At 49.7% G+C, this 13,843-nt stretch overlaps 1 protein-coding gene across 1 annotated transcript in view; it reads right to left on the reverse strand.

The window, feature by feature from the left end:
- Positions 1-424: 424 nt before the first annotated feature.
- The window catches only part of CNNM1 (cyclin and CBS domain divalent metal cation transport mediator 1), a 74,027-nt gene continuing 60,608 nt past the window's right edge, over positions 425-13,843 (reverse strand). The window contains exons 9-12 of the mRNA XM_029059887.1: positions 9,356-9,539; positions 9,066-9,215; positions 5,494-5,610; positions 425-2,086 (exon numbers count right to left, since the gene is read on the reverse strand). Of these exons, the coding sequence (XP_028915720.1) occupies positions 2,007-2,086; positions 5,494-5,610; positions 9,066-9,215; positions 9,356-9,539 (531 nt within the window). The 3' untranslated portion in view covers positions 425-2,006. The remainder of the gene's footprint in view (positions 2,087-5,493; positions 5,611-9,065; positions 9,216-9,355; positions 9,540-13,843) is intronic.

The following is a 13,843-nucleotide window of genomic DNA, read 5'->3' on the forward strand; positions in this document are numbered from 1 at the left end:
TGGAGGTGGGAGTTGCTTTGCTAATGCAGTTCCTCAGGGATGTGGGGAGAGGGGTGGATATAAACAGATGAGGTTGGATACAGTCCCTGTCCTGCGTGGGGCTCACAGTCTTAATCCCCATTTTACAGATGCGGTAACTGAGGCCCAGAGAAGTTAAGTGATTTGCCCAAGGCCACATAGCAGACAAGTGGCAAAGGCAGGATTAGTACCCATGACCTTCTGACTCCTAGGCCCGTAATTATCCACTGCGCTTATTTCCCTGCCTGACTCCCATTTCTGGACCAGGGAATAGAGAACCAGGCTAAGGGCCTAGTCCCAGGGCACTGGGTCTAGGAGAGGGAAGGGCTCCTTTCCAGGAGGTGATGGCTCCTCTCCATCCCCTGGTCTTGGTGGCCACCCTTGTTGCCCAAAAGAATTGCCAGCATTCCAGGGAAACGCATTTGCCTTTTATTTAAAAACTATTTACATTGGTTTGAACCTTCAGAAATACTTTATCTAAAATCCTCACCCCACAGTTTGTCCCTGAAGAAAAATCCATGAAGGAGGAGCTAGGCTGCTCCTCAGTTGGCTGAGCCAGGGGGTGAAAGCGAGAGAAAAGAGCCCTGAGCTGAACCCCGGGGCCCCTTGGGCAGGGAGAACTGCTGGAAGCAGGGGAGGGCACCTCCCGCCCCACGGTTCCCCGTGCAGGGGTGGGGGCCGGGCGAAAGCAGCTGATTACAGGTCTCTGCCTAAGGGGGCGGTTGGCTTTGCCCCCTGTGAGGGGTGCAGAGCTGCTGCTTGGCTACTGGCCCCAAATGCCAGGTAAGTGACTGACAATGGGCGAGGTGGTCTGAGGGTCAGCGCACACTCATGCATCGCTAGGCTTTAGGCCATGCGTGAAAGGGACGGGTTTATATTGGGCTGGGCCACAGCTCTCTAGCTGGGGTTTGTTCCTGCTGTCAGTGCCGCCTCCTGACTCCACAGTGATTCGAGTTGGACAGCTTGACTTCCACCACCTTTCTCCTCCACCCTGGTCCCATCCCTCGGACCAGGGGAATATGGGTATTGGGGCAGGGGTTGGGAAGGAGGGAGGGAGGGAGAAGGGCTTTCCATTACTTCTGCCCATGTGACTCAGCCAGCTCAGGCTGCCCCACGTGAGGGGGTAACAGGCACATTCCGCCTTCCCTTGCGGTCCACTTGGCTCTCTTTGGTTTACAAATGGCAAAACTCATCAACAGCCGAAAAGGCGCTTTAAAGGAAACGTGAACTTCCATCCTTGGCTCTAACCCACTATCTGCCTCGCTCTGCCCCGTGCGAAGTGACCAGCTGGGGGTCCACGTGCCCTGAGGGTGGGCAGGATGAATGGAAGGTGTGGTCCCCCTGCCCTCTTCTCCTCTGAGATCCACATCACAGCTTCTTCACCTCAATTCAGATCCCCAGCTCCTCTACCAGCCCAAATCTTGCTTTGCAAGAGACCTGGACAGAACAAATGCTGGGTCACCCAACTTGGTTTGGGCCCAGGTATAGCCTAATTCCATCTGCTGGGCCAGAGACGTCACCCACCTCCAGGGCACTGTTAGTCCAGGGGTAGCCCGGGTGCTGGGTCACGTGCAGGGGGTGGAGTGGCGGCATCAGTCGCTCTTCATCCCACAAGGACGAGGAAAGGAGACTCCGATGCCCATACTCTTGCTCATCTATTGTCTCCTGCCGGATCCAAGGACGTGGAACAAGCAGGGAGAGGTAAGTCTCTGGTCACTCTTGGCAAGCTCCTTCCGAATCACTGCTGGAGCGTCTCCATTGGTGGTGGTTTACATCAGCAGGGTTTTGGGCCACATTGTTGCTGAGAGAGGTGGGCTATCGATCTGACAGGTGGGGATGGAAACATGAAGAGGAAAAGCAAGCGAGTGTCTCTGGTGCCAGGGGCCGGCCTCTGGGATGGAGCGAGCGATGGAGAGGCCAACCCCCAAGGAGCAGCATCAGAATCCTGGTCGTTCACATCTCCGGCCCCTGCTCCCTCCTGCTTCCTGTCAGGTGATGAGAGGGGTCAAATTGGAATTTTCCTCAGGCGTCCGTTCTCCCTCAGATGACCGCTTTCTCTTTCGACCACCTGAAAAGACATTGCCTGCTCAATATCCTGCTTGTAAACTCCTCTTCCCTCCCCTAACCACCCCTCGGCGATTCCGACAGGGGTCTGGGATCTAGATGTTTTGGGGGAGGGGTTTAAGGTGGGAACTGCATGAGAGAAATAGGGTGTAGGCTCAGTTTGTAATCAGTCAGTGATATTTACTGAGCACTTACTCTTCGTAGAGCACTGCACTAAACGTTTGGCAAAATACAATCGAGTTAGTAGACATGGTCCCTGCCCTCGAGGAGTTTATAATCTAGTAGGAGGAGGATTTAGATGGAGAGCTTGGAAAGCTCAGCCTGTCCAAAGGAAATGGGAGTAGGTGGCCTCGCTAAAGTGGGGCTGTAAATGGGAAAGCCAACAGAATGGCTTAGTGGAAAGAGCCCGGGCTTGGGAGTAAGAGGTCATGGGTTCTAATCCCGGCTCCGCCACTTGTCTGCTGTGTGACCTTGGGCAAATCACTTAGCTTCTCTGTGCCTCAGTTCCCTCATCTGTAAAATGGGGATTTAGACTGTAAGCCCCATGTGGGACAACCTGATTGCCTTGTATCTACCCCAGTGCTTAGAACAGTGCTTGGCACATAGTAAGTGCTTGGCAAATACCATCATTATGATTATTATTGTTCAGCTGCCCCTCAGACTGTATTTGAACCCCGCACTCAGCTGAGAGCTCTGGGAGAAGCCCAAACTGCAAAGACAAATGAAATCATTGCCTGCTAGGAAGTGAGAGCTGTAAAAGACCTGTCAAAGCTAAAGCTTGTTCATCTCCAGGGCCACCCACCTAGGCCAAACAGACGGCTTGCCAGCATCCTTCCATTTGCTTTGGAGGCGAGTTTGGATTATCTTAATCCACCAGTGGTATTTATTGCGAGCTGATATGTGCAGTGCTTGGGAAAGTACAATACAATAGGGTTGGTAGATGCAATCCCTGCCCACCAGGAGCTTGTAATTTACAGGAAGAGATAGGCATTAAAGTAGAATGGGGATAGGGGAAATAGTAGAGTCCAAAAATATTTACATAACAGTGTGGCTCGGTGGAAAAGAGCCTGGGCTTCGGAGTCAGAGGTCATGAGTTCGACTCCCGGCTCTGCCACTTGTCAGCTGTGTGACTGTGGGCAAGTCACTTCACTTCTCTGTGCCTCAGTTCCCTCATCTGTAAAATGGGGATTAACTGTGAGCCTCACGTGGGACAATCTGATCGCCCTGTATCTACCCCAGCGCTTAGAACAGTGCTCTGCACATGGTAAGCGCTTAACAAATACCAACATTATTATTATGGGGCTTGGGTGAGCTACCCTAGTATGTTATGAATTCAAACAAACACTTAATTCACTCAGACTGAACTGGGCACCTATATCTTCCACCAGGAATACTACCCAATATTACCAGGGGATAATCCAGTGATAAAGTTACCAGTTGCTAGAGAGGCAACAGTAATAACTGTGATGCTTACTAAGCATTACTTGTGATGGATGGAGCTCACAGTCTAAAAGGTAGAGAGTGTAGGCATTTTATCCCCATTTTACATATGAAGAAACTGAGGCACAGAGAGACTAAGGCACTTACCTAAGGTCACTCAGCAGGTCTGCGGCAGAACTAGACTATAACCCAGGTCTCTTGACTCCTGGTTTCCTGTCCTATCCACTAGTACCAATCTATCCAAAATAAAGGGGGTGAAAAATCCTTTCATTTGTCTTGAGATAAATAAAAATAAATAAATAAATTGTGGTATTTATTAAGCGCTTACTATGTGCAAAGCACTGTTCTAAGTGCTGGGGGATACAAGGTGATCAGGTTGTCTCACATGGGGCTCACAGTTTTAATCCCCACTTGACAGATGAGGTAACTGAGGCACAGAGAAGTTAAGTGACTTGCCCAAGGTCACACAGTTGACCAGCTTAAGAGCCGGGATGACTCAGGCAAACACAAGTCACTGAACTGTTGTCCTCATTCATCATCACCTTGCTCAACAATCTCCCAACCCAGGGTCCTGCTTAGGTGGGTCGGCTTCGCTCCATAGTAGAGCCCAGGATTCTGCTGTTTCTCCCTCTAGACTGTAAACTCATTATGGGCAGGGAAACGTCTGCCAACTCTGTTATATTGTAATAATAATAACTGTGGTATTTGTTAAGCACTTACTATGTGGAAGGCACTGTACTAAGCACTGAGGTAGATACAAGCTAATCAGGTTGGACACAGTCCCTGTCCCACATGGGTCTCATAATCTTACTCCCCATTTTACAGTCGAGGTAACTGAGGCACAGAGAACTAAAGTGGTTGCACTCTCCCAAGTGCTTAGTACAGTGCTCTGCACACAGTAAGCACTCAGTAAATATGACTGAATGAAGAACTGATTGCTACTCTCAGCCTCGCAGGCACCAAGTTAAATCTGAGGGGACCCAGGGGAGGAAGGGATCTCATCTGTGGGCCAACAAGGCCAATGATAAAGTTCCCTGTGTGATCCTCTAGATGCCCAGGGTAGACTGTCCCTAAGGAGTCTGTGTGTGTGTGAATGGCTGTGGGTATTTGAACTGCCCACGTAGTCACCACGAAAGGGGATGATATACTGAAGGACCCCATGAAGACCCCAAAACTGGACTTTAATACCCAGAGAAACCTCTGTTCACCCTAGACGAACACCTCACAGGCCAGTTCTGAATGCTGGGAGAGGTCCCGCTCTGAAAGCTGAGTGTCAGGAACCTGTGACTTAAACATCTCTTCTGAGAGGCACAGAGCCCTTTCCCTGGGAACTCTGGCCTGAGGCAAGGCCCAGGCCTATTCATCATTTAAGAGCAGAGACACAGGGTGGGAAATACTGGTGTTAAGGGTACTTAAGGGGTCCACAGGGCAAAGTCTGAATGTGGAGTGTGTGTGCACTAAAACCCCCTACATCCAGCTAAAACCGCTAAAACCCCCTACCTCCAGGTTTCCACCTCCTTAGGAGTTATTCAGCAGATAGGGTGACCTTGGAGCTGGTCAGGAGTGCCTGTGAACTGTGTCTCCTAGATAGCCTAAGTACCAGGCCTGAGGATGATGGAAGGAGGGGAAAACTGTCCATTTTCACTTCTGTCTCTGCAATGGGCCTGGGGGAGGAGGATGGGGGCGACCACCTGTTCCTCTGGTTCTGTGCCTAACCACATCCTTTCTCATCTTGCTTATCTATTTGACATTTCTCTTTATAGTGACTGCTAGTGGCTGTTGGCTACCCACTGGACATGGCCATGCCCAGACCATTGCTGCCGCAGGGCAGTCTAATACCGGCAGGTCCCAGGTGAAACCCCAACTGTCTTCTGGTCTCCTCCACCACCAACAAGGGTTCCCCAGGAGGCTGGGGAGCTCCTTCTGACCTTTCCATCCATCAGCGGGCTGAGGGGGTGGGGGTCTACTCACTCAGTGTTCTCAGCAGCTTCTTGCCCAGAGTTTCCTCGAAATTACTCCCCGAGGGACTGGTCATAAGGTCCACGTTTGGAGCGTCGGAGTCCAGGGTGATGTTACAAGATTCACCAGCTGGGACCAGAGGGATAGATCGGTGGGAGGAAAAAGTTCATTTCAATCTTTCAATCAATCAATCAATCAACAATGGTATTTACTGAGCACTTACTGTGTGCACAGCACAATCTTAAGCGCTTGGGAAAATATAAAACAATAATGTCAGTAGACACGATCCCTGTCTTCGAGGAAGTTACAGTCTTCTAGGGCTGCAAGAACCCGGCAAGAACCAAGCTGACTGCCTGATGAAATGAGACAGAGCTAACATTTTTGGCTAAAAGTTTAGGTGGCTGAGGGGTTAAGAGGGGGGCATTTGAGGCAGTGGTCTTAAGCAGTAATCAGGAAGCAAAAGATCTCCCTAGTCAGATGAGAATCATCCCAAAATAAGTCAAAAATAATCACCTTCACTGCCTGTCATAAACCACTGAAGGCAATGAAAGTCTGGTCAAGAGGGCATCTTTTCCTGGTGAGATCCTAAGTAGGCAGAAGGCTATTCTCTTCTGCATAGCAGCTGCCACGTAGAAGACTTTAGACGTGAACTACTTTCCTAGAGTTATCCTTCAGGCCTGTGGGGTCAGCAGTCAGCTGTGCTGGCACACAGTCTGGCTCAGTGGAAAGAGCCCGGGCTTGGGAGTCAGAGGTCATGGGTTCAACTCCCAGCTCTGCCACTTGTCAGCTGTGTGACTGTGGGCAAGTCACTTCACTTCTCTGGGCCTCAGTGACCTCATCTGTAAAATGGGGATTAACTGTGAGCCTCACGTGGGACAACCTGATTACCCTGTATCTCCCCCAGCGCTTAGAACAGTGCTCTGCCCATCGTAAACGCTTAACAAATACCAACATTATTATTACCTCTCATCCAGAGACCTCTAATCAATCAATTGTATTTATTGAGCACCAACTCTGTGCTTATCAATCAATCAAAGGTACTTATCAAGTATTTACTGGGTGCCAAGGACTGTACTGGGTGCTTGGGAGAGTATGATACGATAGAGTTGCTAGATATGATCCCTGCCCACAAAGAGCTTAATAATTGTGCCATGTGTTAAGCATTTACTATATGCTTGGGAGAGAAATAACAATGACTGTGGAATTTGTTAAGCACTTTCTATGTGCCAAGCCCTGTACTAAACACCGAGGCGCTTAGAACAGTGCTTGGCACATAGTAAGTGTTTAACAAATGCCATTATTATTACTACAATATGAGACCACCCACAGTGCCTTTTCCCCTTGGGGCTCACAAGTCTAATGGGGAGGAAGAGTAGGTATTTACTCCTTATTTTACAGATCAGGAAACTAAGGCATAGGCGTGACTTGCCCAAGGTCACACATCAGATACATGGCAGAGCCAGGATTAGAGCCCACGTCCTTCTGACTCCCCAGCCCATGCTCTATCCACTAAGCTATCCCAGGTCTGTGCTTTATCCACTAAGCCTCTCGAGCCTGTAATGATTCAACTAGGCCGCAGTGCTATAATAGAGCTAGTGGAATCTTTAGCTAGGGTAACAGGCTCCTTGGTCTATTTTTCCGGGTTTCTCCTTTGAGCTCCAAAAGCTCCTTGCAATAATCAAAGGTACAGAAGAGCCTCAGAGTCCACTTGAATCCTCAGTGAGGGAATGCTCTTGTTAGCTGCAGAGAAAGGAGTTCTCTGAGGAGCCTGAACACTGTAGACCTACCTCAACTCAGTTGAGTTTGGGTTGGGGGAATCCTGGAAGATGGAGGGTGGGCTTCTGTATCAAATGGGGCCAGGGGCCTGAGGGAAGGGGATGGAGGGTGCAGGGGATGGGAGGGTCTTTAGCAGTGAACTAGGATTTATGTCTGCCTCTCCCATTAGGCTATAAGCCCATCACAGTCAGGAAATGTGTCTTGAACTTCTGTTGTACTTTCCCAATTGCTTAGTAATAATAATGCTGGTATTTGTTAAGCTCTTACTATGTGCAGAGCACTGATCTAAGCACTGGGGGAGATACAGGATCATCAGGTTGTCCCTCGTGAGGCTCACAGTCTGAATCCCCATTTTACAGTTGAGGGAACTGAGGCACAGAGAAGTGAAGTGACTCGCCCACAGTCACACAGATGATAAGTGGCAGAGCCGGTATTAGAACCCATGACCTCTGACTCCCAAGCCCGGGCTCTTTTCACTGAGCCACGTTGCTTAGTACAGTTTACTGCACTCAACAGGTGCTCAAAAAATACCACCACTACTCTATTAATAATAATGTTGGTATTTGTTAAGTGCTTACTATATTGCAGAGCACTGTTCTAAGCGCTGGGGTAGACACAGGGGAATCAGGTTGTCCCACGTGGGGTTCACAGTCTTAATCCCCATTTTACAGATGAGGTAACTGAGGCACAGAGAAGTTAAGTGACTTGCCCACAATTACACAGCTGACAAGTGGCAGAGCCAGGATTTGAACCCATGACCTCTGACTCCAAAGCCCGTGCTCTTTCCACTGAGCCACGCTGTTTCTACAACTACCATTGCTTGACAGGGCCTGAGGAACAATGGGTCTTGCTCAGAACACTCGCTTTCAAGATGGAAATAATAATTACAATAATAATAATTTTGGTATTTGTTAAGCACTTACTTTGTGCCAATCACTGTACTATGTGCTGGGATGGTTACAAGATAATTGGTTTTGTCATAGTCCCTATCCCACATTCATTCATTCATTCAATCGTATGTATTGAGCTCTTACTGTGTGCAGAGCACTGTATTAATTGGGAAAGTACAGCACAACAATAAACAGTGACATTCCCTGCCCACAGCAAATTTACAGTCTTTGGGGGCTGGGGTTGGGGAGACAGACATCAATACAAATAAATAAAATTACAGATATGTACATTAGTGCTATATAGCTGCGAGGGGGAAGAGCAAAGGGAGCAAGTTAGGTCTCATAGGGCTCACAGTTTTAATCTCTATTTTAAAGATGAGGTTACTGAGGCACAGAGAAGTGAAGTGATTTGCCCAAGGTCACACAACAGATGAGTGGCCGAGCCAGGATTAGAACCCAGGTCCTTCTACTTGCAGGCCCATGCTCTGTCTTCTAGGCAACACTGCCTTTTCATGAAAGACTCCTCAAGATCATCTCCCAGCCCCCAGCTGGCAGGAAGTTTAGGGGAAAGGGAGGTGGCTTGGAAGGGAGGGCAATCGGGGCGGGGAGGTCCTACCCATCATTCCTCCTTAGTTAGCCAGGTCTGTGGATATGGAGCTGGCCAAAGGCAGTGAAAGTACTCCTCTAAGACCCAACCTCTGCCTCAAGTCTTGACCTGCAGGTACCTCCAAACCACGAGGAGAAAACAGGTGAACATTTGCAAATGAGAGCTGGGGTGGTTCTATGTCCATGGCCTGTCTAGATGATGCCCCGAGACACCAAGATAGGGGAGAAAAAGAGGCAAGACAAGGCAGGTTACCCTCTTCCCTCACCATCCCTCCTCCCCGAATACCCCACTTCCGGCTGGCCGCTCCTGACCTGTCCTCTCTGAGGCAGGGGCCGTGGGCAGCAAACACTGCCGTTTTCCATTCTCCTCGTTGTCAGCCAGCTCCTCTTGGATGAAGGGGACCTCCTCCATCCTCAGGTAGCCCGCTTCGCTGGGGCTCCTCAGTCCATCTGATCGGCTGCCTGCAGGAGAGAGAGTAGGCCCCCACCCATCTGCGTCAGAGAATCGGGTGGGGCCGTCCAAGGAGCAGGGTGCTGGAGTGGCTGGAAGAAGAGGTTAAGTAGTTCGCCCCTTCACACCCAGATCCGGCATGGGGACTCACATTGATAGCTGCTCCTCTCATTCAGGAGGGTGGCGGCAGGCTCGTCCTTGGGGGTCTGTGGTGTCCCCCGGACCGTCGAGGCCTTCGTGGAGTCCCCGTTGGTGAAGGCCTCTGCATCGGGGGACTGGGGCGAGTTGTCCATGCGACAAGCGGTCAGGGCATTCTGGTACTGCTGCCGGGTGATCTGGGAAAGAGCAGACAGAGGCCGAGGCGGCTCAGGTGGGCAAAGAGAGCCTGGGGTGTGGCTATTGCACCTGACCACCACAAATTGGGTCCTATGTGGGGGTTTTGTTTAGGGAAGCACCTTTAAAGCCACAAATGGCACACTCCCCCCGCCTCTTGTAGGGGCCCGAGCACAGAGGACCAGTTTGCACTTAGGTCCTGGGTTTGCTCCGAATGTGGCCAGGGCTCTGAGCTGAGTCACATTCCCAGATGAAAGTACTTTCCTAGGAACGTTTGCCAAGAATGCTGAGGTTCAGGAAGGACAGAAAGCAGCTCACGTGGGCAAAGATGGGCACAGCACCACGTCCGGCTATCCCACCCACTCCACAGAGGAGCTGATTCCTTGTGGCTAGGACAAGGTGCCAAGAGATCCATTTTGACTCTGGGGAAAGGCACTGGGTAGCTGGGGTGAGGGGGGGATGGTGGAGGGAAGTCTGGGAGCAGAATTATTTCCATTACCTCTGCCACCCCTGCAAACCTGCTCCTTCCCTGGCACAGCAGCAGAAGGAATGCCAGCAAAACACAGATTGGGCAAGTCACACAGGGCCACATCAGTTTCCAACGTCAACTGTGGCTTTTTGAGAGGCAAGCAGAGGGGGTTTGACTCAGGATTTGGGTGTGGGAGTAAATTTAGCTGGTGTGGTTCTGACTGGCAAGGGCACAACTGTTTTGTGAAATTTGTCAAAGTACGAGCTCACCCTACGTATTCCTAAACTGGCCAGGTTTCCCAGCCCTCAAGGGCTTGGGATCTTTGAGCTCAAAGACCCCAGGGGGTCTGTGGCTGATCGGGGCAACAGTAAAGGGAGGCAGATTCACTCACACACAAACTCACACAAACACAGGCATCATATATAAACTCATACACACAAAGACTCCCACAGGTAAACTCCCAAACTTACTCTCCTACACAATAACATACAAATTGACACAGTCACACTCAGACACTTGCAGACTCCCGCTCCACCGACCCCTACATTGACTCTCTCTCTCCCACACACACATCCATACTGTCTCACTCAAGCCCTCGAACTCAGCATTAGCAGAAGCAAAGGCAAAAGTAGGAAAAGGAAGTGTCTAATGGCGATGGTCAAGCACAGCAGCTTCCTGGCCAAAGGCCAATCTTTTCAGAAACAGGAAGAGGTGGGAATGCTGGCCATGTGGAGAGGGAGGCTTTGCTGCTCTTCAATTTGAAATTACCTTTCTGCTGCTGAAGCCTAACTTCAAGCTAATTCCCTAAAATACCTCTTCTCACCTTGCCAGAACTTGGGCCTTTTTCAGATTTGCTGGCCCTCCGCTGGGTGTCAATCAGGATTGATGGGAAAGATGCAGAATGAGGAACTGTCTAGGGCATGCTGGATGGAAGGTGACTTTGATCATAGGGTATAGATTTCACTGATCCCCAAAATCATCAGAATAGAAAAAAGGCAATGTGGAAATCTAGAAACATAATTATCTGTGGAAATTAGGGACAAGATGCCCCCATTTACTGCTCTGATCATTTCTTCCTTTTGACAAAGTCTGTAAAATACAGAAGACCTGGCTATCACTCTACTCTACCTTGGGTTACCTTAGCAAAGATCACCAAGATCTTTTACACAGTTAGGTGGTATTCACACGATACCCTAACACCTTTGGAAACCTCCAGGGCCCTCAGAAAAGGGGATGGCTCAAACAGAGTAATTTCTCAGGGATTGTTTAAAGCCTGGACCAAAGCCCAGGGATGACTGAGGTGGGCTGGTGGTTTGTCTGATTAGCCTGAACAGGCTGGAGGAAAGGGAGATAGACTCCAAGCTGCCTTCTCCACTCCTGATACCAAGATTTCTTCTTCTCCTCCTCTTCCTCCTCTATAAACCACCTCTTAATCTCTTTCAGGTTAAGTCTTGCTGCCACACTGAAATGTGTAATTCTATAATTCCCTGCACCTAGACCTCCCCTCAGCAGTCAAGAGAGGACTGAGTTTTTCACTCCCTTAGCTTTCCTTGCCATTTACCTTCTGTTTCACCATTAACAAACTTTTTTTTCATTTCCTTTGCAATGTATTTTGTGCTTGGATTGGAGCTAATGGGAACCTACAGTTTTCTGTGGAAATTCCTGTGAAGTTCAAAGTTCACCATGTAGTACAGTTTCATCTTTGGTGGAGTCAGGAAGCCAACAAGAGGTTGCCCTGAGATTATACAACAGCTGTGCTCGTCTAGACTGTACACTCTATGTGGGCAGCAACTGCATCTACCAACTCTATTGTACTGTACTCTACCAAGAGTTTAGTAGAGTGTTCTAAAAAATCACTGATTGATTGGAATGGATACCTCTTTTAAATGATAAAATTTATTTTAAAAGCCAGGGCTGCCAGTAGCCTAGCATAAATGGTTGTCAGCACTGCTAAGGCCCCTGCCTCACCAGAGAAAAAATGTTGGGAGTCTGATTTGAGCCCAGGCCAGCACCAAGGCAAGGGGTCACAGATAACCAGGTGGGTAGTTAGTCCTTGAGCTGGTTAGAGCTTCAGTTAGGGATGAGGCTTGGGGAGACAACTGTTCCACTGGCATTCAGGAACACATCCATTTTCCTGGGAATATTTGGGGCTTGCCCAGTCTGGAGAGGGTGCTCTCAGGTCCCTGGGTCTATTCTGGTCCAAACCCTCCCTGCCAGAGTTGTTTGGGAAGGAGCCCTCAGAGCGGTCCTGGATTAGCAGGGTGCCTGGGCCCAGGGGCTAACAGGCTCAAGCACTTTGTGTCTTCAACAGATAGCCACTCTGGCGGCCACCAACTATGAGAATGCCTGGCAGTCTGGGCTCCCTGGGGATTCTTGGAGCAAGCAGGAGCAAGCAGCATGGCTTAATGGAAAGAGCACGGGGCTTGGGAGTCAGAGGACGTGGGTTCTAATCCCGGCTCCGCCACTTGTCTGCTGGGCAAGTCGCTTAACGTCTCTGGGCCTCAGTTACTTCATCTGTCCCACATGGGACAACCTAATTACCCTGTATCCACCCCAGTGGTTAGAACAGTGCTTGACACGTAGTAAGCGCTTAACAAATACCATCATTATTATTCCTCCAAGAACCATCCTGAATGAAAGGAAGTAAGACTGACTGGCCCTGATCTCAATTGTTCAGTCTGTGGGGCAAAAGTAAAGTCACAATTTCCATTCTGCTAACTAGAAAGCAATGACCCCCCCCCCCGCCCCCGGCCCGTGATCCTTGCTCTCTAGAGGTTCTAACACTTTCTCTCACTCTGAATTTCATGCTTCAGGCATAACACAGTCTGTTATGACTGCAATTCTGCTTCCAGCGGTAGCTAATACATAATGGTTCAACAACGACAGCAACAGCAGCAGCCGGTCTGAAGTCCTTAGAATGAACTAGTCCCTCAACAGGACTTACATTTCTTCATTAGTCTGGTGCTACTTTATGACTATTGTTTTTGTGCCCTGTTAGGTTTGGAAACTCCTTGAGGGAAGGGACTGTGTCTACTTTGTTGTACTCTCCCACACATGCAGTACAGTTCTCTGCACAGAGAAGTTGCTCCATACGATTGATTGAGGGATTGTCTGTGGTAGGTATTGACTGCAATACCAGATCCTATTAGTCCTCTAAATGCTCCAACATATAAGAAAATCTCATAAACTGTGTCCATTACTCCTACCTGGCTGAAGAGTGGCCACTGGGGATGCTGGCTAGGGCTGGACTTCCTGCTGCCCCTGGTAGGTCAGACAAACACCCATGATGCCAGAGCACTGGGCAGAGCTTCTAAGTGTGGGGCCTGCAGGGAGGGGTAACATCTTGTGGGCTCTCCCTGAGGAACTGGGCTAGGGATAGGGTTGGAATGACACAGGCCCAGAGCCCCCACTGCCATGGCTTCCCTCAGGAACTCCAGAAAACAGCAGGCCAATCGGCACCTGTTTGGATCCCTTTGATGGTGGTTCAGGGGTAGCAAGGGCCAATTAGTAGGTTCTTCAAATGGGGCTCTGGACCAAAGAGGGAAACCTCCTGCTAGCTCTCCTTCTGAATTGAAATTCTATATAATTCCAAGGCCCCTTGGTCAACCCATCCTAGGCAGGGCTCCTTTTCTTGCCAAGGTCCCAGGTCATCATTGACATTCTGGCCCCAGACTTGGCTCCTTTCTGCCTCTCACCTTATCCACACTCTTGTCTGAGCGGTTCTGGTCCTCTGGAGGAGAGCCCTGCATGACCAGACATCAGGGAGTTGTCCCATCTCCAAGCACCACAGACATGATACATTTAAGGATGTGATCCTTCTTGGATCCCCGATTTTTT

The sequence above is a fragment of the Ornithorhynchus anatinus genome, chromosome 3, assembly GCF_004115215.2.
Source record: "Ornithorhynchus anatinus isolate Pmale09 chromosome 3, mOrnAna1.pri.v4, whole genome shotgun sequence".
Classification (NCBI taxonomy): domain Eukaryota; kingdom Metazoa; phylum Chordata; class Mammalia; order Monotremata; family Ornithorhynchidae; genus Ornithorhynchus; species Ornithorhynchus anatinus.